General features: G+C 44.6%; 1 protein-coding gene and 1 long non-coding RNA gene across 11 annotated transcripts; one reads left to right on the forward strand and one right to left on the reverse strand.

Annotated features, from left to right (window-relative positions):
* Positions 1-1185: 1185 nt before the first annotated feature.
* On the reverse strand, positions 1186-18997 carry LOC125163663 (zinc finger protein 596-like). Of its 10 annotated transcripts, none has more exons than XM_047855738.1 (7): positions 18905-18965; positions 7563-7649; positions 6618-6783; positions 5763-5889; positions 4939-5034; positions 4345-4427; positions 1186-3893 (listed from the first exon to the last, which is right to left on the reverse strand). In XM_047855738.1, the coding sequence occupies exons 3-7, from the start codon at positions 6729-6731 to the stop codon at positions 2103-2105; spliced, it is 2211 nt and encodes a 736-aa protein (XP_047711694.1). In that variant the 5' UTR covers positions 6732-6783; positions 7563-7649; positions 18905-18965; the 3' UTR covers positions 1186-2102. The 10 variants fall into 10 exon arrangements, with proteins under 10 accessions (XP_047711694.1, XP_047711693.1, XP_047711699.1 ...); XM_047855737.1 differs by lacking the exon at positions 18905-18965 and adding an exon at positions 17094-17450; XM_047855743.1 differs by lacking the exon at positions 18905-18965 and adding an exon at positions 8870-10669 and having other exon boundaries at positions 1186-3890.
* Positions 18612-23053, forward strand: LOC125163664 (uncharacterized). Its single transcript, XR_007151536.1, has 3 exons — positions 18612-19054; positions 19896-19997; positions 20735-23053. It is a non-coding gene; the product is annotated as an uncharacterized LOC125163664 (long non-coding RNA).
* The last annotated feature ends 2394 nt before the right edge of the window (positions 23054-25447 follow it).

Genomic DNA, 25447 nt, shown 5'->3' on the forward strand with positions numbered 1-25447 from the left:
CTTGTTAGGGCCGTGGTGAAGGAAAGGCCAGATCCTGACCAGTGTGAAACTGGAATCCAGGGTCTGAATGGTTCAGAGATGTGGAAATCTGTGTGCACCAGTGATGGGGGCTGTGAGTGGCAGAGTTGTTGAGTTCGAACACACCGTTGCGGGGCAGTCATCAAAACATGTAATGGAGGGGCGCCTGGGTGGCTCAGTCGAGTGAGCATCTGACTCTTGATTTTGGCTTAGGTCATGATCTCAGTTCGTGAGTTTGAGCCTCACATCGGGCTCTGCACTGACAGCGCAGAGCCTGCTTGGATTTTCTCTCTCCCCCTCTTGTCCCTCCCCTGCTCATGCTCTCTCTCCTTCTCCCTCTCCAAAATAAATAAATATTAACATTTTTTTAAACTATTATTTTTCTTCAATCGTTTGGTGGCCTATGATGGCACCTTTTGAGGCAGTGGCAGAGTGATCACACTCATTCTGGAGCTGCGGATTGGATCCTGAAAACTGGGAGAGCCAGAATAGAGAGTTCCTTCCAAAGTCAGCTCTCCCAGGTCACGCTCTGTAGCGCCTGGCCAAGAAAGGAAAAGAAACATTACTTGTCCCCATTGCCACCTGAAAACAAGAGCTGCAACCAGAGGCAGATGAGTGTTTACTTGGGATTAAAGATTTGCAGTTTGGGGAGCACCGATTCCAGCAGTAACCGGAAAAGTGTCCCATCTGTGGGGTGAAAGCAAGGGCTTTATAGGAGAAAGAGGAAGAGGGGCAATTACATGGCTTGGGTAAAAGAGAAAAAAAAATTACTCATTGCTACTAACAGGCAGTAACTATGACCAATTCTGGAGAATGTCTCATGGAAACTTGCCAAGAGTATGTTGTTCTGCTGCTTTGGGATGAAGTCTGCGGTGTACCTCTGTGAAGTCCATCTCATCTAACGTGTCACTTACGGTAGATGTTATCTGGTTTTTGTCCGAATGATTCGTTCATTGATGAAAGTGTGTATTAACATCCCCCTTCTACTGCATAACTGTCTCTCCCTTGACTTCTGCTCGTATTTGTTTTATATATGTAGGTGCTCCTATGTTGAGCACATAAATATTTACAGATGTTATATCCTGTTGTTGAATGGACCCCCTTATTGTTAGGTAATACCCTTCTTTGTTTCAATAATGGCATTTTAAAATGAAAATTTATACAGGGTTCGGTCACAAACTATCTATATAAGAATCTTTAATTCATCATTACGACCTACATACGTGGTTAACAATATGTAGTCATGACGCATCATCTTGTGTTCTATGTTTTTCAGTTAATATTCAAAGAGACTTTCTAGTTGAATCCAATCATCATAATTACTATTGCTGCATGAAAAATAGGACCCTGACCAACATAATGGATTTTTCAGCAACAAGTTTGCCTCATATGCAGTTCCAAGAACTACTGCAAAAAAATTGTTACAAAATACTGAATTTAGAATTCCCAGATGATGTCACAATTCTACATATCTTTCTTATATTTTTATAGTAAGAGGCCGCTAGGCAAAATTACAATTTAATGACTAAACTCTATTAAGACATTCTTGATAAATGTTTTTCCTAGTCAGGGATTTCTAATGCAAAGTCTAACCTTTCATCTGATTCTATCAATGTATATATACAGTGTGAGAAACTACATGTTGACTACGGAATTAAAATCACTGAAGACTTTCATTCATTCACTATTATATAGAGTGTGAAACTTCACATGCCTACAACAGTTTTTCTACTAGTAAAGGTTTTCCATGCACATAATAATGAATAACTTCTTCAGCATTAATTTTTGTTATTGTCCTGGAGCGATCTCCTTCTGTAAAGATTTTCCTGCGTAATTTCCCATTTAAGGGAGATAGATTATTATTCATACTGGATTTTCTTGTCCAACCTATGACCAGAGATCAGTTAATGTCTCTTCCTCCTTGATTATAAATATAGGGTTCCTCCACATGCAGTTCACTCATGTTATGTAAGGATAAATTAAAAATGAAGGCATTTCCATAATGAATATGACCATAGAACTTCCCCCACATGAGTCTTGTGGTTGATATTATATTAGAGCTGTGGCTAAAGGCACTTCCATGTTCATTCACTATAATTAAAGTGAGTTCCCTCATGGTCTCTAAGATCGGAGCTTGTAACAAAGGCTTTTCCACATAGATGACAAATATATTGTTCCTCTCCAGTGTGAGTCCCCTCATGGTCTCTAAGATCAGAATTTGTAACAAAGGCTTTTCCACATAGATGACATATATATTGTTCCTCTCCAGTGTGAGTCCCCTCATGGTCTCTAAGATCAGAATTTGTAACAAAGGCTTTTCCACATAGATGGCATATATATTGTTCCTCTCCAGTGTGAGTGTCCTCATGGTCTCTAAGATCAGAATTTGTAACAAAGGCTTTTCCACATAGATGACATATATATTGTTCCTCTCCAGTGTGAGTTCCTTCATGGTCTCTAAGATCAGAGCTTGTAACAAAGGCTTTTCCACATAGATGACATATATACTGTTCCTCTCCAGTGTGAGCTCTCTCATGTTTTCTAAGACAAGAGCTTTGAACAAAGGCTTTTCCACATAGGTGACATGTATATGGTTTCTCTCCAGTGTGAATCCTCTCATGTTCTCGAAGATAAGAGCTTTGAACAAAGGCTTTTCCACATAGGTGACATGTATATGGTTTCTCTCCAGTGTGAGTTTTCTCGTGCTTTCTAAGATTAGAGCTTGTAACAAAGGCTTTTCCACATAGATGACATTTGTATGGTTTCTCACCAGTGTGAGTTCTCTCATGTTCTCGAAGATTAGAACTTTGAACAAAGGATTTTCCGCATAGATGACATGTATATGGTTTCTCACCAGTGTGAGTTCTCTCATGTTTTCTAAGACAAGAGCTTGTAACAAAGGCTTTTCCACATAGATGACATTTATATGGTTTCTCTCCGGTGTGAGTTCTCTCATGATCTCTAAGATAAGAACTTTGAACAAAGGCTTTTCCACATAGATGACATTTGTATGGTTTCTCTCCACTGTGAGTTCTCTCATGTTCTCGAAGATTAGAGCTTGTAACAAAGGCTTTTCCACATAGATGACAAGTATATGGTTTCTCTCCAGTGTGAGTTCTCTCGTGGTCTCTAAGATTAGAGCTTTGAATAAAAGCTTTTCCACATAGATGACATGCATATGGTCTCTCTCCAGTGTGAGTTCTCTCATGTTTTCGAAGACAAGAGCTTGTAACAAAGGCTCTTCCACATATAGGACATTTATATGGTTTCTCTCCAGTATGAATTCTCTCATGGTCTCTAAGACAAGAGCTCTGAACAAAGGCTTTTCCACATAGATGACACTTATATGGTTTCTCTCCACTGTGAGTTCTCTCATGTTCTCGAAGATTAGAGCTTGTAACAAAGGCTTTTCCACACTGATGACATGTATATGGTTTTTCTCCGGTGTGAGTTCTCTCATGTTCTCGAAGATTAGACCTAGTAACGAAGCCTTTTCCACATAGATGACATTTAAATGGTTTCTCTCCAGTGTGAGTTCTCTCATGTCGTTTAATGGAACTTCGAACAAAGGCTTTGCCACATAGACGACATTCATAAGGCTTCTCTCCAGTATGAATTCGCTTATGTCTAGTTAAAGATGAAAAATACCTGAAGCGCCTCCCACACTGATTACAAGCAAATGGATTCTCTCCTGTGTGAGTTATTTTATGAGTACGAAGGTTGGCGTTTCGTGTGAAGTGTTTTCCACATTCATTACATTTATAGGGTTTCCGTACAGTGTGAGTTAAGACATGTTGAGTCAGTGTGTACGTGTGAGTAAAAACTTCATCAAACCCACTATATACAGAGAGGTCTTCTCCCGTGTGACATTTCTGCTGTTAGGAAAGAGATGAGAGACTGTTATAGGACTTCTCCCAAAAATGCATGCACCCAGTTCTCTACCTATGAATTCCAGGCTGACCACTCAGTGATAATCTCCAACTAAAACCTTCCCCAGATCACTTACTTACATATACATGGGGCATTCATCTCCAGCATGCACATTTTTACCCTTTGTAGCATCCTTATTGCAGGGCTGAGAGTTTATGAAGATATCATTACGTGTCATGCCAATAAACCACAGTTATACAATTATCCGCTTATCAGAATAATTTTATCTTAAGTCCAGGATAATTTCTTCCCCATATTTAAATTTTCAATCACATTCTCTGAGAAGGTACTTATATCAAACTGTAACAATCGTTATATGATCCTTCTAAATTGATAATTTAGGCTCCTCCCAGGCCTTGAACGTGGATAGGCAAGGTTCCTCCTCATGACACTTACTACTGTCCAGCAGTTAGGTGGGTCGTTCATGCAGATATCTTGCATAGGTATTATTTCTTGCTTGTTATGGCTGTTTTTCATGCCTAAAATAATTGAGGAAAAAAAGAAATAAACCTAAGAAATACCTTGAGTAGAGTAGGAAATTAAAGTGTTGAAAAGCTCACGAGACCACGTAAGCACACGTGACCAAATGATGTGAAATTGAGGAAAATACTGGTGAACAGACATACATTTTAGAATAATATCAATTAGAACAAAACTCAATGTTTAAGTTAAAGAAAAATAAAATAATGATGGGCTGTTGCAGAGAATATCAAGAGTGGAAATCCTAAAAGAAATCACGACAAAGACCACAATGTGAAATTTTACCTCCAACGAGGACAGGAACATTTGCTTGCCTGAGGTGAAATGTAAGTACAGGTACATGAAGAGAAACTCATATGGAAGAAATAATGACACAGTCTGAGGAATGTTGTCTCATTGGCCACTCACAGTTTCTGAAGCTGTCGTTCACTCAAGGAAATCTGCACTGACATCAATAAGACCCTGCTTACTCACTAGCCTTCTCACACTGAGCGCATGTCTGCAGCTCACCTGGACTCCAGCCTTGGGGAGGTCCTCTTTCTTCCCTCCACAGCTCCCCTCTTTGCTCCCACTGGGAGATCACATCTGATCTGAAGAAATGACACCCTATATCAATGGAGAATGGTATGTGAATTTGCAGTTCCGTGCCGAGAACAGCACCTGATATTCTACTGTACAGGCAACCAAGGAAGAACGTGAGCGTGGAAGAACAGCCCAGAGAATAACACCTTGAACACTAAAAACATTGATAAATGTTCTGAGCCTGACACTGCACCCAAGGACAGTAAGATCTCTGATTGCTGATGCTCCTGCCCAAGCTGAGAGAGAGCAGAAGGCTTAGTGTTTGCATCCAGAAGGAATTAAATGTTCTCACAAGGGGATTAACACTATTTTCAAAGGAATACAATACACATAAGCTCCACCAGAATATTCTGTGGAGTTTTATGTGGAAAGTGATACAAGATATTACATTTTCTACCGTGCTCACCCTTCATCATAGTGCCCAGGACAGAAAATATTCAGGATATTTATTTATTCATTCAAAAAATATTCATTGTATTCCCAGCATTGTTCTGGGTCTTGGAGAAGGTGCAGTAGATACACACTTGTGGCCAAGAAGACTGTATTCAAATTATCATGTAACACACAGGATGAAAGTAAAGAAAGTTACAAATTCCATCTAGTATTCAGAAATGCTACAAAAGATATGAGTTAGGGCAGACAGCTGTATTAGAATATGTGGAAGCTCTCCTGGATACAAGGTTAATAAACAAAAAGATGGATGGATGTATGGAAGGATGGATGAATGAATGAATAGATGGTGACAGACTCACCCACAGAGACCAGATGACTAATGTTTTCCAGCGTCACATCTCTGTACAGCGTTCTCTGGGATGTGTCCATCAGGGCCCACTCTTCCTGGGTGAAGTCTACAGCTACATCTTTGTAGGTCACAGATTCCTAAAATATCAGATATTGTTTCAGTAGGGCCAGGCTGAACAATCCCTATGGAGCAGCTGTCAACATGATAGTGATAGCAGATGGGGGAGCTGTATGTATATAAAACTGAAATTCCATTTGTGGTTCAAATCAAATGTTCCTACTGTGCCTATCTGCCTTCTGCCCTTCAGACACATTCAAACAGAAATACACACACAATTACTTCATCATAAAGGAATCTCAATATGAAATAACCTGGCAATTTTCAAATAAGCTGGTAATTTTGACATCATGGGTGGCAATTATAACATAGGTTAAATAGTAAGTACTACTGAGAAGCACTTGGCTGGCTCAGTTGGAAGAGCATGTGACTCTTGGCCTCAGGATCATGAGTTTGGGTGCCAGCTTGCTGTAGAAATTACTAAAAAAAGAAAAAAAAATGTGTATATATGTATATATATACATATATACACACATATATATATATACACATACATACATACATATATATATATATATATATATATATACATACACACACACATATATACATACGTAGTGGTACTGAGAGTTCCAGTGAGCTAATGTGCAGATGCTTCTTTTACAGCAAACACTTCATACGTACAAGTGTAGGTATATTAACATTAAAGGTAGACACCTATGAAGCAATGCCCAGCATTCTGCAGGATGAACAACTTTCATGCAGAACTTGGGGTCAACAAGTCACACCTCTCATCTTAAAAACTCACTTGTTCTTTATAAGGTATCAGGGCAGACAGGTCCTGCGGTCCGGTTAGGGGCTCCTGAGATGGCTCGTCCGAAGGATGGCCCCACAGTGATCTCTCCTGCAGTGAGCTCTCCATTCTTAACAACAATGATCACTGCATCAATCGTCTGTATGTTAATCCTGTTTTTCTGTTGAAAGGCAATAGAATCCTCTCGATTACTTGTAGCCTCTCCAATCCTTCTAAAATTGCAACAGGATTCTAAATTTGACTCTAGTTTTACCCACATTCTGCCAAATACAGAGTTAATTTTTTGAAAAATACTCCCTAGGCACTGTTTTCAGATTTCCAATTTTAAAAAGTTTAATTATAACGAGGGAAAATGGGTGAAAAGGGATAAGGGTAGTAAAGAGGATTTAGTCATCTTTGGAAGTTTCCAGATTAGTCAAGTGTATGTTACCAAACCTTTAGTAAGCTTAAAACTGAGGGGAAAAGAAATGATGGCTGATTTCCTCTCTCACACAAAAGTTTCCTGTACTCTCTGGAAAACTGCAGAGCTGACCTGCTCAAAGGCCCGCCTCCTCAGTGGAGCGTAAACTGCTGGTCTTGCTCATCTCTAGCACCAGTCACCACGTGCCGAGGTCACTGCAGCCACTACCATGGCCCACGGGTAAATCACCCCCTAACCAAGCCCATACACTGCATGAGGAAGGAAAACTCTGCATATTTCTTTTCTGCAAGGACATCCTTAAGGAGCACGAGATGCACTGGTGTAAATGCTGGAAAGGAGACTTCTTCCTGATCCATCCCTGACCAACAAAAAGTATCTGCGCGTCCTGGCAACAATGAACTAGAACCCAGACCCTTGAAAACTGCCTGGATGCACTTAGAAGACTTGGGCCAAGAGAAGCCTTCCCAGCCACAGGCAACAGAGGCATCATTCAGGAGAAGGATCGCATATCCACCCACCTGCAGTTGCATCATCAAGGGTTCGGCCACCACGTCTCTTCCTCCGGATTTCCACTCACAGAGAGTGCAAACCGTATGCAGGAAAAGCTGGGCAAGGAGAGAGAAGCCAAGAGACTCCAGTCTTACCCACAATTCCCAGACCCCTTGGTCATGAATCCCTGATGTGCCTGCATGCGACCCCCCAGCTCCCCCTACAAGAACACGCCACATGCCCTGAGACAATTGTGGGAGCTCTCACTTCCGCTCGGATCAGAAGTGACAAGGCTTTGGCTACTGCTGCTCATCAATAAGATAGGAATATTCTTTTTTATTTTCATACGAGGGAATGAAAATCATTATTTCTAAGTTAACTGCCAACTTTTTCATAGGGATATTTAATTCTCTCTCTGAACGCCAAACCTAAAACTGCTTGACTTACAAAATGTACAAGGCAGAGGTTTTGTTTTATAAGGGAATATATTTGTTCAATCTGACATTTTAGTAAAGTTGTAACTGGAATATTGTCGTATATTAGTCATCACCACAAATGACACCCCAGCATTTCATAAATTGTATATTTAAACATATTGGTAAACTAAATTCTTACCAAAATTTTGTTTTTACTTAAATGTATTTCATGGAAAAATGATATTGTATCACAAACAAAAGTAGACGTAACTCACCTCCTTACACCTGAAGTCCAAAAAATAAGGAAGACAAATTCAAAGTTTAATAATAGGACTCTCTGCTTGGAAACTTAAAAACATTCACTTAATTAATCCTCACAAAGACTCTGCTTATTTCAGCATAGTCACTCTTATGGACTGAATTTCTGTGTGCCCTCCACTCCCACCCAAATCCCTACGTCAAAGCCCTAATTCCCATGATGGTATCTGGACGTGTGGCGTTTCAGAGGTAATTAGGTTTAGATGAGGTCATGAAAGGAGGTCCCCCATGAAGGGATTGAAGTCATTCTTAGAGGAACTGACCACAGCTCACTTGCTCTCTCTCTACCAAGTTGGGACACAGTGAAAAGACAGGCTTCTGCAAGCCAGGAACTGGTCTGTCTGAATCTGCTGACACCTTGGTCTTGGGAGTTCCCAGTCTCGAGAACTGTGAAAAATAAATGTGGGTTGCTCAAGCCCCCACATATTTTACTATTGCAGCCCAGAATGACATTAACAAATGACAGGAACAGTTTCAGAGAGCATTAGTAATATGAGAAAGTTACATGGTAAGGAATGATACAGCCAGTATTTCAATTATGTTGTTTCCCAAATTCAGATTTCTAAACATGGTCACAGGTACAGCCCCCTGCCAGGACTTACCAGGAATTCCCCGTCAGATGAAGAATCTGAGATCCCTCCAGCAATCACAGCCTCTCTCATTCCAGCTTGTCCACAGAATCATTCCCCATGCCCAGGTTCTCCTCACACCTGGGAACCTACAGTCCTCTGACACCACTTGAAGTCTATCAGCCCCTAATTCCATCCCTTTTACTGCCCACTTCAATTCCCATGTAATCCTTTCTGCATGCATCCACCCCCAAAAAAATAAAAAAAGCTGTTTTATTCCAACTGCATACGCATCACCTATCCCAATGCCTGGTTACATGGCTCGTGCTCAATAACATTGAGACCAAAAAAAAAGCATATTTTGTTAGTTCTGCCTTCTTACCTCCCTTATACATCCATTTCTTCCACCCACTTACCGACCAACACCCTGTGACAGACAACAGTCATGGATTTCTCAAAATCTAAAAATTCGTATAAATAGTTTTCTTCACCCCAACAACTAATGTTCTGACATTGCCTGGGTGTCCAAGGATTCAGTTCATTCTGACACCATCTTCCTGGAGTCAGCATCAGATCCCACAAGTTCAAAGTCTTAGCCCCATGAGACTTCCTCTACTTCAGATGCCAACCATAAATGTAGTGCCCAGACTGCCCACATTTTCTGCCGAGAGCATTGTGGATTCAAGGGTTCCCACAATCCCTCAAATTAGGCTTGGCATGTTCTAGAATGACTCCTAGAATTTAGGAAAACACTTTACTCAGTTTTACTGGTTTATTACAAGGATGAACAGTCAGATGAAGAGGTACACGGGGTGAGGTCCAGAAGGGTCCCCAGGGCAGGATCCATCAGTCCCCATGGAGGTGGGCAGGATTACCCTCCAGCAGATGGAAGCTCTCACCAGCCTGGAGATTGGTCTCCAGTGTTCAAGAGTGTTTCTAGAGCTCAACCTCCAGCAACCACTCCCCTCTCCAGAGGCTGCTGGGTGGGGCTAATATCACTTACAAGCACAAATTTCATTCCTAACACTCTCCAGCTTTAACTTCTTCCCTGCTTTCTCACTGGCCTTGCAAGTAGGACCTTTAGACCTGCCATCATCTTCAGAAATCCACTAGCCTGCCTCCCCGTCCAGTCCACCCAACTCACCTGACTGTAGTTTGCTCTCAGCCCCTGGGACACAAATGGTTTGGCTTCTTTCAGCAATTTTACACAAGTTCTGTTAGCAGGGGAGGGGGGAAAGTCTCTAATAGTGCTCCTGCCTACCTCCATGGGGAGTCCTAAGGCTTTGCTCAAATAAGTTTTTAGGAACCTGACTAAAACATCTGTATTTTCTACAAGTTTTCCTAAAAGCTATATCCTTTGAGATTCTGTACACAAAGTTTTCTTGTTTTTTAAAAATTTCTTTAAATGGTCTCTTCTAAATGAGCCCTTAAATAACGCAGGATCTGACCACGTATCCTTTTTACTCTCTAATAGAGCTCCACTCTCTGTGTGGCACAAGCCTGGTCCACAGTCTCCTACCGCAGATACTCCTTTCTGATGAGCAGAAGCCCTCACTGCCTCAAGGATGGTGCAGTGTGACGAGGCTGGCAAGACAGGAACGTGTCAGAGAACCAGGGAAACGAGAACCTGATTACCTTAAATTCCCGCTGTAAAAATTATGCTCCCTTTTGAGAATTACTATAGGTTCACTTTTATATTTGATGCAAACACATTAAGAAGAAAAAAGGGACAAACTGTTCTTTTGGGAACCAAATGCCTGTGCCTGACATGAAAATACATTGCCTGAGTTTTCTTCACAAGTAATTTATTCTTTTATATATGAAGACAGATCCTAAGACGTATATACTGTTTCGTATTATTCAAAAATAGTTGAAACACATCCTATGTATGGGAAAATGAACATTGAAGGTATACTTTATTCATGGAACCTATCCTATTTTGTGCGTGTAGAGCATGGCAGTCGGTAGGATGTCAACTAAACCTGACTTGGAGAAGAGGAAGGGTCTGCTCTAGGATTTCATTTGCTTGCCTGGAGATGAAGAGGAGGGGGCTGCTGAAGGTGGTGGCCTGGGCCCAGAAGAATATAGAACCTCTTCTCCTCCAGGTCTTAACTACAGGCAGGCACACTTTGTTGTATTGTGCTTTACAGATACTGCTTTTTACGAAGGTGTGTGGCAACGCCATGTTGATCGGTGCCATTTTTCCAAGGGCAATTGCTCACATTATCTCTGTGTCACATTTTGGGAATTCTCACAATATTTAAAACATTTTCATTATCATATTTGTTACTGTGGTCTGTGCTCAGTGATCTTTGATGTTACTATTGCAATTGTTTTGGGGTGCCACGAGCTGTGCCCATAGGTGTGGGCTACCTTAATCAGTAAGTGTTGCGTGTATTGTGACTGCTCCACCCACCAGCTGTCCCCCTCCTCCTCTCCTTGGGCCTCTTTGCCATGAGACAGCCGTACACCGGCCTCCTAAGTGTTCAAGGTCTGTCACGTTAAATCAAGAGCTAGAAATGAATGAGCTTCGTGAGAAAGGCACGCTGAAAGCAGAGACAGGCCGAAAGCTAGGTGTCTTGTGCCAAAAGGTCAGCCGAGCTGTGAATGCAAAGGAAGAGTCCTTGAAGGAAATTAAAAGTGCAAGTCCAGTGGACACACGGGTGATAAGAATGTGAGGTGAGGGGAGCCTGGGTGGCTCAGTCGGTGAAGCGTCCGACTTCGGCTCAGGTCACGGTCTCACGGTTCATGGGATCCGGCCCCGTGTCGGGCTCTGTGCCGACAGCTCAGAGTCTGGAGCCTGCTTAGGATTTTGTGTGTGTGTCTCTCTCTCTGCCCCTCCTCTGCTCGTGCTCTGTCTCTATCTCAAAAATAAATACACATTAAAAAAAAGGAAGTGAACTGAAACAGACCTATTGTAGATATGGAGAAGCTTTGTGTGGTCTGTATAGAAGGTCACCATTCCCTTAAGCCAAAGCCCAATCCAGAGCAAGGCCCTGACTCTCTTCAGTTAATTCTCTGAAGGATGAGGGAGGTGAAGAAACTTCAGAAAAACATCTGATGCGAGCAGAGGATGGTTGGTGGGAGTAAGGAAAAGCAGTCGTCTCCATAACATAAAACTGCAAGGTGAGGCAGCGAGTGCTGATACAGAAGCTGCAGCCAGTTATCCAGAGGATCTGGCTGAGACAATTCATGCTGGGGGCTGCACCGACCAACAGCTTTTAAGTTGGAAAATCTACTGGAAGCCTTCTGTCGGAAGAAGATGCCATCCAGGACTTCCATAGCCAGAGAGAAGTCAGTGGCTGGCTTCAAAGCTGCAAAGGACAGACTGACTCTCTTGTTAGGAGCTAAGGCGGCTGGTGACTAAGTTGAAGCCAACGCCCATGTACCATCCTGAAAATCCTGGGGCCCTTAAGAATTATACTAAGTCTACTCTGGCTGAGCTCCATCAACAGACAACAAAGGCCGGATGATAGCGCATCTCTTTACAATGTGGTTTGCTGAGTATTTTAAGCCCACTGTTGAGACCTACTGCTCAGAAAAAAATCCTTTCCAAAATATCACTGCTCATTGACAATGCATTTGGTCACCCAAGAGCTCTGATGGAAATGGACACTAAGATTACTGTAGTTTTCATGCCTGCTAACACGACATCCATTCTGCAGAATGGCAGGGGCACTGGGGTCAGACATATGGATTCAAGACCCAGAATGTTGATAAATTATACAGGAATAAAAATTTACAAAGATCTCTATAAGAAAAAAATCCAAAAACAGACATAAGAGATTCCCCTTTTTGAATATTAGGCAGTTCTTTTTTTTTTAATGTGTATTTATTTGTGAAAGAGAGAGGGAGAGAGGGAGAGAGGCAGGGAGAGCGGAGGGGCAGAGACACACACACAGAATCTGAAGCAGGCTCCAGGCTCTGAGCTGTCAGCACAAAGCCAGACATAGTGCTTGAACCCGTGAACTGTGAGATCATGACCTGAGCTGAAGTCGGATGCTTAACCAACTGAGCTACCCAGGGGCCCCTAGGCACAGTTGTAAATATGACCTACTTGAATAAATCCTGAAAATATTTGTTGTTAGAAAAGAAAATTTGTTGTAAAAACATGTGTTCAGAGAATGCGGTTCTGAGAAAGTAGAGAAATGATAGTGGCAGGCGTTCATGACGAGATCTGGGGAAGAGCCATACAGAGAAGAACAGACAAGTACAAATGTTCTAAGGTGGGACAAGCCAAACAGGACTGTGAATGTGCAATTGCGTCTAGGCACTGGGATAGAAAGTGACAGTAACAGCCCTCTGGTGACAGCTAATAAGCTAGCTATGTTTCAGCATTTATTAAATATCTTTTGTGCTGTTTTCATCACTGGCAAAAAGTATTAAAATCAGTTTGTGTAATTTTTAGGCAAACAAAAGACAATATGGAAACTTGTTTTGAAAGGAAAATGGATAGAAGGATTATGATACAATTACTGAGACAGAGCTCCTTATATTTATCCCAGTACAATGATATCTGAGGCAGAGAGGAGAAAGCAGACACTGATCTTAAAGTAATGAGATAGAGACACTTATATTGGGTCCGAGATAGTTGGCTTCCTACTGCTGGTTCCTTCTATCGTTTTTAAAATTATTATTATGTTTTATTTATTTATTTATTTAAAGAGAGTGTGAGAGGGGAAGGGGCAGAGTGAGAGGGAGACACAGAATTGAAAGCAGACTCCAGGCTCTGCGCTGTTGGCACAGAGCCCGACGTAGGGCTCAAACCCATGGACCGTGAGATCATGACCTGAGCCAAAGCCGTTTGCACAATCAACTGAGCCACCCAGGAGCCCAAGGTTCTTTCTACCCTTTAACTCAGCAGTGCGAGATAATTAGTGTTTACCAGACAGAACATGAGCAGTGTTCAATCTGGAAAACAATAAGAGAATATCAAATCCCGAGGCTCTGCCCTGTTGATATATAATTCCCAAAGATTTCCCAGGATATCCTAATTCTTATGTTGCAATGTTTTATGCATCTTTGATATCTACAGGGCTTCTAATGGAAAAGGCAAGCTTCCTTGATGGAAGCTCAATATGACTGAGAGACAGCTGCTATGTCCAGGTGTCAGGAAGAGGCAGAGTGGCTCAAGGTTTCAATACAGGAGTGGTGGGTCATTTGAAGTTATGACATCCTGATTTTTGCCTCAGTTATGCAGTCGAGTGTTAACATTCAGTCACAGGACAATGGTCATTCAGGTGAGAGAGGAGATGCTATCTTCAACCTATCAGGTTCAGTCATCCTTTTGAGTCTTTACAGATCACCAATGTGATTTGTCATGTGTTGAGTCAGCTGACATCACTCATCATTGTTCTCCATGCCATTAAAGCCTCAATAATCCCCAGGCCTGACCAGCTACTACATTTCAGCAAACGCTACCAGTGGTTTGTGTGTGTATGCTCTGTAGCCATGTGTTCAGAGCTCTTTCTTCAGAGAGTTTTGATAACATGCAGATTCACACACGAAAAAGCCAATGCACAAGTAAAAATTCACAGTTATGTGAAATAACTTGTAACCTCAGTGAAAAGTGGTTTAATAATAGTTTCCATTATAATAAACAGTACTTATGTAGGGTTGAGTTTTCTCCTGAAAAAAGGACCCAGGAAAACAGAGACTTGAAGACATTGTGTACAGAGTTTGGTTTACTCAAGATACCCACCTTTTGGGCTCAGTTACTCATAGGGATATGTACCCCACATAGACCCAAGAAAACTCACTCCATCTAATGTGGAGACTCCCAAGTACATATTATGTATACACCTAAACACTGAAGATTTAACAGAGAAGGTGGTCTGGAGGCTGGATGGGTCAGAGACAGAATTCTATCACTGGACTCATAGGTAAGCATAGAGGGAAAAAGAAAAACCAAACGGAGAGTCCAAATGTCAAGGTCACTTAACCACCAATGATGTAAAGTCCTGGCTCCTTAATGGAGTCCACTTCCCAGCAGGTCTGAGTGGAGTAAGTTGAGCTCAGGGGAATGGAGATTTGGAGACTTGGAGGAGCACTGGGTCCTCTTCTTTATAGGACCTCCAGGGTGGTTACTGTTCTGTTGCCTAACAGAAATATATCTTCCAATTTCTGAACTCATTTGAGTTCAAATACTAATATTAAATCAACTTAAAACTTTTGAGAAAGAGGGCACCTGGGTGGCTCAGTTGGTTAAGCATCTGACTTAGGGTCAGGTCATGATCTCATGTTTAAGCAATCTACATGATCTCTCTGTTAGCATGTAGATTGCTTCAGATCCTCCGTCTGTCTCTTTGTCCCTCCCCTGCTTGCTCGCTTGCTCTCAAAAATAAATAAACATTAAAAAAAAGAAACTATTAAAAAAAAGTTTTGAGAAAGCCAAAAGAATTCTCTTGTAAATAATCTTTGAGAAGTTATGCAGCAGAGTATTTAGAGTCAGGTAGTGCCAAGTTCCAACCAGGATCAGATTTTCCAAAGGAAATATAAAAAAGAGATGTTAACTTACACTTCCACGTTAAAGTTTATGACGTGTAGTACATTGGGGCACCTGGAGGGGCTCAGTGGGTTGAGCGTCCAACTCCCAATTTTGGCTTAGGTCATGATCTCATGGTTCATGAGTTTGAGCCCCACACTGGGCTCTTTGCTGACAGTGCGGAGCCTGCCTGGAATTCTCTGTCTCCCTCTCTCTCTGCCCCTCCCCTCTCATGATCTCTCAAAATAAATAAATCTTTTAAAAAGATATAAATGAAGCTATTCAAATTTGAAAATCTAATTTCCTTACTGATTTTTAATGTTTATGGTGTGAAACCTAGTAATAGGAAACCTCCCTAAAATGGAGTGGGCAGATGTGGCAGGGAAAACTTTCACACCCGAGAACACACAGTCAATTGCAGGCCCAACAGGAAGAGGGACTGGACCCTTTGGGGATTTGGCCTTGCACGTGGTTACTACTCAACAAGTCCAGCAGGATGAAGAGACATTTTCCTCAGCCCCCAGAACAACAGTTCAGCCAGTGAGAAACCACCACACTTCAAACTCTGTTTACTCCAATGGACTTTTAGTTCACAGCAACCTTCCCAAATTACCCCTTTTCTCCTTAAAAAAGCAAGCCTCCCCTTGGTTCCCATGCTTCCCTACAGTTTTTCTAAAGCTTTGTTTGTCCCAGATTGCAATTCTCTTTTATTCATTCCCCAATAGCCCCAACAGTTGCTGCTAAAATAACAGGCAGTTCTTTTTTTTTTTTTTTTTTTTTTAAGAGAGGGAGAAAGAGCGAGCAAGCAAGCGCTCTCGCGCAGGGGAGGGAAGAGGGGCGCAGGGAGAGAGACAATCCAAACATTCTCCACACTCAGCGCGGAGCCCGACTTGGGGTTCGATCCCATGACCCTGCCATCAAGGGATGAGAAATCCAGAGTCCCATGCCCACCGACTGAGCCACCCAGGCGCCCCCTGGCAGTTTTGTTTTTAAGGTTAACAATGGGAAACAAGAAACATCCCTCTCAAATGTCCTCAGATATTGAAAATAAATTTTCATCAGTTAAAATCAAAATCCACACATTCCCTAAATGGAATCCATTTTACAGGCCTCATTCATCATCCCAACTTGACATAAAGCATTAAGAAACAGAAAACAAAAACAGTGATTAAAATACCCCATACTTCTCTGGGCGCCTGGGTGGCTCAGATGGTTGAGCATCGGAGTTGATTTTGACTCAGGTCATCATCCCAGGGTCTGAGATTCAGCGCTGTATTGGCTAGGTGCCGGGTTGCAGCCTGCTTTGGATTCTGTCCCTCCCTCTGCCCCTCCCCCACTTGCACTCTCTCTAAATACAACAAAAAGAAAAGAAATAAAAGAATACCTCATACTTCTCAAAATAAAAAAACCATCTTCAGATAGCTCTGGGAGTCGCCCCAGGAAAACGTGAAGCTGCAACACCGACGACTTAACGACCTAAAGCGATTCTCGGTGGCACCCACGCTTCTCCCCAAGTCCCGGACACTCAGCCTCCCGCTGAGCACCCCCTGCTCTGGGCCACGTCGCGCCGATCCCGCCGGCTCTCCGCCAACAGCACAGACCCCGCCTGCCCTGGTCGGCCCACTACCCGCGCCAAGGGCGGCCTCCGAGGTCCCGCGAGGCCCGCCACCCCAGCCCGGCGTGTCCAGTCAACGGGCTATACACACACCTGTCACCCTAACGAGGACACATCGGCGCGTTTAGTGCAAGAGGCCCCAGGGCTCTGAGTCTCACCTGGAACTGCCCGAAACAGTCTCTGTAGGTAGAGAAGCAGCAGTAGGATCCCTCGGACACCAAAAACCCACAAACCGACCAGAGCGGCCAGGCTGCCGGCGCGTGGGACGGAAGGAGGGGAGGACCCGGAAAGGCGGGGCGGAACGGGGCCACGCCCCGATCAGGCCCCGCCCCACGCTAGCCACGTCAGAAACCAGCCGGACCTTGGCTCAACTTCTCTAGACCACGCCCCACGCTGGAAACGTCCTGCACAAGCACCGCCCTTCCACTGACGTACCGTTCCCGCTCTTCGCTCACCTTCTCTAGGCCCCGAACCACGCGGGCCACATCCTACACCGGCCACGCCCATCCGGTGACGTACCCTCCCCACTCACCCCCCCCCCAGGCCCCGCCTTACGCTGGCCACGTCCTGCACCGGCCCCGCCCCCGTTCTTCTTCCTAGCGCCCGCCCCTCCGCTGACGCCTTGTTGGGTCTTCCACTCACCCTCCTTGTACACTGCCTTACGCCAGGCACGTCTCACGCCAGCCACACCCCTCCGCTGACTTCTTTTCCCCTCCCCCCCAAATCTTCCCAGGCCCCGCCTCAAGCTGACCAATCCCTAACCGGCACCAACCCCACCCCGCCCCCGCCAAACATCCTAGGCCCTGCCCCTCTGCAGACGTTCCCACTGTCTCGCCCTCCCTTAGCCCCGCCCCACGCTGGTCACGTCCTGCAACAGCCCCGCCCCTCATCTTACCTCCCATTCTGTTCTCTGCTGACCGTCCCTAGACCCCGCCCTACACTGGCTACGCCCTGAACCGACCACGCCCTTCGGTCAACGCCCCTTTCCCCGCTCATCCTCCGTAGCCCCGCCCCTCCGATTACGTGTCCTTCAGGTTACACTATAACGTCCCCAGGTCCCGCCTATGACTGCAGCGTCCTAGACCGGGCCCGCCCCATGGCTATGGTCCCGTTCCCGCTGACCGTCCATAGGCCCCGCCCAACGCTCGTCGCGTCATATATTAGCCCCGCCCCTCCGTTTACGCCCCGACCCTGTTCTTTACTCTCTCCCCAGGTCCCGCCACACGCTGACCACGTCCTTCACAGGTCCCGCCCCTCCTAACGCTTCAGGCACCCTCCCTCCCTGAAGTCCTGTCTGAGCCCTAAGATCAACCTTCCTAGGCCCGGCCCCTCCGCTGACGTACCTTCCCCGCTTTCCCTCCCTTTGTCCCGCCCCATGTTTGAGACGTCTGGCACCGCCTCTCCGCTTACGTACCCTTCTGATTTCTTCTTGCCGTCCCTAGGCCCAGCCCTACGCCGGCTACGCCCTGCACCGGCCCCGCCCTTCCGCTGACGCCGGTCCCCACATCCCCTGCCTAAGTGCCGCCTCACGGTGTCTACGTTCTGCACAGGCCCCGTTTCCGCTCACCTTCCTTAGGGTCCGCCCCACGCTGGTCACGTCCTACACCGGCCCGGCCCCTCCGCAGACATCCCCTCGTCGTCCCTGCTCTCCCTCCCTAGTCCCCGCCCACGCCGTGTCCGCACTCAGTACATGAAATCTTAGTCTTCTTGTTCCCCCCACACACACCCCGCTAGTGCCGGGGTGCCGCCTCCCGCCCCTGGCCATGACATTCGGCACACTCCATTCCTAGCACAAGACTCACATCCGAGCCATTCTCATCCTCCTGCAGTGAGGCCCTGCCGTCGCCAGGCCTTCCATTCGCGGTCACCTTGTGGGCGAGGCCCCTGGGCCCCGGGCTGGGGGAGGGGACCACCCCGTTGTGTGACACCTCGTGCTGTTCTGTCCCCAAACCTGTTCCCCCGGCCGTACCTGCCAGAGTGTGCCTACATTCCCGATATCCCACTGGAAAGTGAGCTGCTAGGACGTAGACGGCATCCGTTCCGTCGCCGAGTGCCGAGTGGGCGGCGACTTGAGGGAAGAAAGCCCGGGAGGGAGACGCCGGGCGACCGCGAAGGGAGAGTGAGTAAAATGAGCAGCCTAGAGGATGCCACGTGGGGGGTCCTGTGCACTGGGGGAAACGGTCCTAGTGGACGGGAGTGCCCGGGCTCGACCCAGCGGGAACAGCGGAGGGCTGGCAGAGGGGCGGGGGGTGGGGGGGTGGGTAGCAGGGGGCACATCCCAAATGCATTCCCTTTTAACCGTATTGTGTGAGGGTCATGCTAGAGGTCTCCGTGCTTTCCCAGCCTTCGTGACATTTTGAAAATATTGTTGGGTCCTAAGCAATTTTACAGCAATTTCATGTGCACTCCGTGAGGATATTGATCATCTGTTATATTAACAGAACTAGTCTAACAGCTCCCATCGTTCTTGTCATCTTTTGACTGAGCTGGCTGTGAGCTAAGGTTTCCAACTGTATTTTCAAGTTCCCTGTGTCCTTTTTGTACAAATGTTCAGGGATGGTACAAGTTGTTCCCGGCCCCTCCCCGCCCCCCAGGACTTATAAAATTTATTGTCGTTTTTCAGTGTGCGCATCACCTTCTCAGCGGCTTCTAGTCCTGCAGCAGCCTTTCCAGGCAGGCCTAGAAAGCTTCCCTTGAGATTCCCATTTGGGGCAGTGGCATTTCCCGTGCTCCTGAAGTAACCTAGGAAGTTCTGGATAGGAATTCAGTAGCATAGACACCGTCTCCAACCTTTCCAGGCAGACACTAGTGGCTCTTGGGTCCTCATGGCCACTTAGAATATTTCCAGAGTCAGGCAGAGCATAGGTGAAGTTCGCGGGGGTCCACGGTAACCACAGAAAGGGGTTCCTGGCATGACTTAGACTTTTTTCTTTTTTTTTTTTTTTCCGGTGGCTCTGAAGGGTCAAAATGCCCTGGCTGCTGTTTTCCCTGTTCCCGTGGCCCACTGGAAAAAGAAGCTGAAATACAGGATGTAGGTTGTCTAATGGACCTGGAACGACGGAGTAAGTGAAAGGGAGTGAGTGAATATCCTATTTTGGTATTCAGTTTTTGCTATGGTACCATACATACAATATCCATTTTTTTCTTCAGATGTGTTTTTCATATGGTACGACTGCAGTGAGCTTGTTTCAGTATTTTTAGAATGGAAATACAAATATGAAATTTATGAGGCTTCTTTTCAAGAAGTAATATCTATGAAGTGTGTACTATGTGTGAGATATGATAGACCAATAGGCCAACAGTCAGGACAAAGTTTTTATGTTACACATAATGTGTCATGTGTCGTGGAAGCCTTATTAGATACTATTTATACCTTATTTAGCATCATTCATTAGAAACAGTTACTTAGGGGCAGCAAGAACTCACTTTCATAGAGCTCGTGGTTTTTGTCATCACTAGGTCAAGTGATGCATGGAAACTATCAAACTTAATGTAAAAAAAGTACTCATGGGTTTTATTTCCTTATGATGTGGTTTCCACATGGCACATTATATGTTTAGCATAAGGCCCTAGAATAGATTGTCATCCTTATTTCTTATATAATCCAATTCATATCCTAGGAGCAATATTCATTTTTCTTCTCTCTTCTAAAAATACCAGATTACTATTTATATGTGTTCATTTTTCCAAAATGCTGACATTGGAAATTCACAGAATAGGATAGGGCATGAAAATTCGTCTGAAAACAATCTGTCATTCAGAGACAATTGTTATTTTGGTTTGTGCATGTGTTTTCCAGGGAAGCTGGACTTAGGATCCATTTCTGCCTGTCTCCAAAGCCCTGCCTATACCAAACATCAGGCCACAGCCCTGTCTCCGTGCTGACTGCCTTTCTGCACTTCCTGCCAGCCACCCTCATGTCTGGGCTTCTGGGTTTGTGTTCTTTGTCTGGGGCTGTTGATGGACCACCAGGAGGTCCCTGGGTATCCTGTCAGTGTTTCCCAGCCACTAGAGGATGACTTGGGATGGCATCCCAGGTTCTGACACGTACTTAGAAAATTCTGCACAGGCAGCAGCAGGTAGACACCGATGTTGAAATGAATTGTTTCTAAGCTGACGGCCAAGAAGGAATTCTTGAAAAGATTTTGGTGCAAAAAAAAAAAAAAAGGTGGTTTTGTTAAAGCATGGGAACAGGACCTGTAGGCAGAAAGCACTGCACTGAGATTATGAAGACTGACTACTAGAAGGTTTTCCATCCTGTAGAGGGGAGGGTGACCTTAAGGCTCCAGGAAATTGAGCCTATAGGTTCCTGGAGGTCCATTGTTAAACATGGTGTTTTTCTTGTAAATCATTAAGACAGTTAGAAACTGGGCGCCTTGGTGGCTCAGTTGTTTGAGTGCCTGGCTCTTGATTTTGGCTCAGGTCATGATGCCAGGGTCATGGGATTGATCCCTGCCTCGGGGTGCTGGCTGAGCATGGAGCCTGCTTAAGATTCTCTCTCCCTCTGACCCTGTCCCCTGCTCACTCTCTCTTTCTTAAAAAACAAACAAACAAAAAAGACAGTTACAAACTCTAGTGGAAGTTTCATACCCAACATGACTGTAAATGATGTTATCTGCATTTCCTTTTGCTTTTGTTTTCCACATCAACTATTTCTTTTCTCCCTGCCTCTGTTCTCAGGCAGTCACCAGTACCTGAGGAATAGTCTACACATCTCACCCTAACTGGGGGATGTTTGTAGTGTGTCTGCTCAAGTGTAACTCCTCTCGCATTCTGTACAACGCAGTTTCCCAGAGTCTAGATTAGAAAAGTGAATACAGTGGGGGCCTGGGTGGGTCAGTTGATTAAGTGTCTAACTTCAGCCTAGGTCATGATCTTGCTGTTCCCGAGTTTGAGCCCCATGTCCAGTTCTGTGCTGACAGCTCAGAGTCTGGAGCCTATTTCAGATTCTGTGTCTTCCTCTCTCTCTGCCCCTCCCCAACTCATGTTCAGTTTCTCTCTCTCAAAAGTAAATAAACATTAAAAAAATGAATGCAGGTGCAACAGAAATTAGCATTAAGCTTTTTACCCCCCTCTTTTGTTTTTTTGTTTTTTGTTTTTTGCTTCAGCTATACAGTTTCTTGCAAGGTAAGAAAGAAATGCAAAGCCGTGTCAGGACATAGGTTGTCATGTGTTTTTGTCTTGAGCAATGTAAAGTTAAATTGCTTACCTAAGATATTTTACATGAGGGAAAGTTACACATAGAATATCAGCCATCATGTTAAATAAAATATGAGATAGGACTAAATAACATTTTACAGAGACCTGGTTTACTCTTTAGAAGAAAAACACACTTCTACAATGTAGAGAATAATGACATGCAGGAGGTTTTCCCAGCTGTTCACCTTTTACCTTGCACTGAACCTGTATTACATCATTTTGCTTTAAAAAAATGGAAATGGACTAGGTTAGGTAATTATTAATTGGCAACATGATACTGATATAAAACTGCTTTTGGCCAGAGATACGATAATGGTCAATTTTGGCAACCTAGATAAAGGGAGAAGTTATTATGTCACCTTCCCAAAATCATTGTGCCAATCTGTGTTCAGCTCACGATCTCAAGTATTTAAAACTTCCGTTTCTATAAATATGAATAGAATAACCTTTTAAAATAGGGTACAAAGTATAAATCCATTTTTTTCTAATTCAGCAAGCACATGGGATATTCTCACTTCTTTTCAGAAAACTACCTGTAGACACACAGATAGACACGGGGCACCAAGTTTGAATGCTACCGGAACAATTTCCTCACAAATTAACATTTTACCAAATACTAATATACATAATGTCAAAAGAGGAAGTGCACACTGCTGAAATCAAAACCGTTTTTAAAACGCAAATTATCAGTGTGGTACATTATTTTGAACAAAGGAGAAACTGGCAATATATGAAGTTGTGTGCTGTTAGAAGGCCTGTCCCCTTGCTTAAAACAAATGAGAGAAAGTGACTTTGGAAGCCTGTTAGATGTATGTGAAACTTTAAAAGAACTTAGAAATACACTTTCTGAATTTGGAAAAAAAGGTAAGGTACTGGAATACTTCCGTTTGGGGTGTAAATAAAATTTTGGAATTTCAAATATGTTAGTACATCTGTTTTTTTCAGCTACTTTATAGAGTTAAAAGGAAATAAAACATTAAAAGCCAGTGGAAGCATGTACGTAGGGGCCCCATTTCCCCTTGGTGTGCTAAAAAAACTGCATTCAACCCTGTCAATTTGAAGGTCTAATTGGCTTTGTTAAACGGTTTGTGGGTGGGGGCACATGGCATCAGGCAAGGAGAGGGGGCTTCTCTGAGCGAAACAGGAAAAGGTTTTTAAAGGCCAAAGGAGGGGCGCCTGGGTGGCTCAGTCGGTTAAGCGTCCGACTTCAGCCAGGTCACGATCTCGCTGTCCGGGAGTTGAAGCCCCGCGTCGGGCTCTGGGCTGATGGCTCAGAGCCTGGAGCCTGTTTCCAATTCTGTGTCTCCCTCTCTCTCTGCCCCTCCCCCGTTCATGCTCTGTCTCTCTCTGTCCCAAAAATAAATAAACGTTGAAAAAAAAAAATTTAAAGGCCAAAGGAGGGGATTAAAAAGAAAATGTGTACTAGCAAGGAATGCGTGTTCAGGCAAAGTTGCCTCTGGGTGGAGGCTGGGGTCCATCTGGACCTGCTCAGACTGCCCCGGAAGTTCCACTTTGGCCTCGCAGACTCCCGCGGTGGCTGTCCTTTGAGCGCCCGCGCCGAGTCCCCCTTAAGTGGCACTGCGAAGGTGGAGAGTGGCCCACGCGGGGACACCCTGGAGCGAGGCTCTGCGTTCCCTGCCTGAGAGGAGCCTCCAGGAGGCGGGGTGCAGCTCCTCCCCAGCCCATAGCCGTCAGTGCGCCTGTCCCCAGTGGTCGCTCTCCAGGGTCCCCCAGCTGGCGCAAAGTGCACGCACCCCCTGCTGGCCGCAGGGAGCAGCGCAGGGGCTCAGAGCTTCCCGTTTAGTGTTTCCTGGCACCCCTCCTGGTCTTCGTGGGTGTGGATGTTAATGAAATGCACCCGCCGCTCCTGGCTTTGACTGCAATGCACTCAGAGACCAGGAATCAAAGCATAAAGTCAGCTTATTAAGGCCAACTGCTTTCCCACCCACTAATAATTAACGGTTGGAATTTGAACATTTAAAAATGCCATTTTTAATAGATAGGCATTTGGCAACCTTCAAATTGAAGTTCCTTTGGCATGAACCTAACAACATACGTAAAAATCTGCATTCAGAAACATCATAACCCTGCTGAAAGGTCGCAAATAAAACGGAAATGCGGAGATGTTAGTTTTTCATGATCCACAGACTCAATATTCTTAAAATGACAATTCTTCCTAATCTGATGTACAGATTCAGCTAAGTCCCAATCAAAATGTGAGCAAAGGGATGTGCTAGAATACACAACATAGGACTGAGGAACAAAGCTAAAGAACTCACACACCCACATTCCAAGACTTACATAAGTATAAATAATGAAGTGAGTGATCTTGGCGAGGAACTAGATGCAGATGATGAAGTTTTGGGGTGATGGTGGGGTGGTCCAGAGCCGATGGTCAAGAAAGAATTCCTGAAGATGTCTTTGGTGCAAAAAGGCGATTTTGTTAAAGCATGGGGACAGGACCCATGGGCAGGAAGAGCTGTTTGGGGTCGTGAGGAGTAACTCATTCTATACCCTCAGGTTGGGAGGGGGGCAGGGATAGAGTAAGTCTCTAAGGTATATTGGAAGCAAGGTTTCCAGGGCCTTGAGGGGCTAGCTGTTGCTAGGGAAATGCCATTTGTTACCGTTTAATAAAACCCCAGTCATGGACCCTTCAGATGTATATGGGGGGGCCATACGCTTGGAGTATGATTGCCAGCATATATCTTGGGGGACTTGAGATAAAGAAAATAGACTTACAGGAGCCTCGAGGTTGGGATAATGTTAAGCTAAGGTTCTCTTTTGCCCCCAGCAAAGTGTCGTCATGGAGGCAGCTGAGCCCCTAGAGGGAGGTCACTCTGCCAGTTCCAAGGACTTGTCAATGGGCTGTAGGCAGTTAGGGAATTTAATTTTTCATTTGCCTTAGTTTCCCACATCACTATGGCAAGCTCCTAAACCGTTTTCCTTTGTTCTTGGGTAGGCAGGAGCGTCCTTGGAATACCACGTATTCCGTGTGTGTGTGTGTGTGTGTGCGCCCCAGAATGTATTTTGCCCTCAGCTTGCCCCAAGCTCCCTCATCACAGAGCAAACAGGAACAATGGGAGCCCCCCCAAAAGACCCATATGGGAAAAAGTGAACATTTTATACCAGCCTTACAAACTACACAAAAATGTATTCAAAGTTGTCAATAGACTTAAATTTAAAATGCAAAACTGAAAATTCTGGAGGAAACCACAGAAGGAAAGCTACATGACCTTGGGTTTGGTGATATTTTTATTTACAACAGCAAAAACCAAGCCATGTAAGAAAAAAATTGATTACACGGATTTTAATA

This window comes from Prionailurus viverrinus, chromosome B1 (assembly GCF_022837055.1).
Source record: "Prionailurus viverrinus isolate Anna chromosome B1, UM_Priviv_1.0, whole genome shotgun sequence".
Classification (NCBI taxonomy): domain Eukaryota; kingdom Metazoa; phylum Chordata; class Mammalia; order Carnivora; family Felidae; genus Prionailurus; species Prionailurus viverrinus.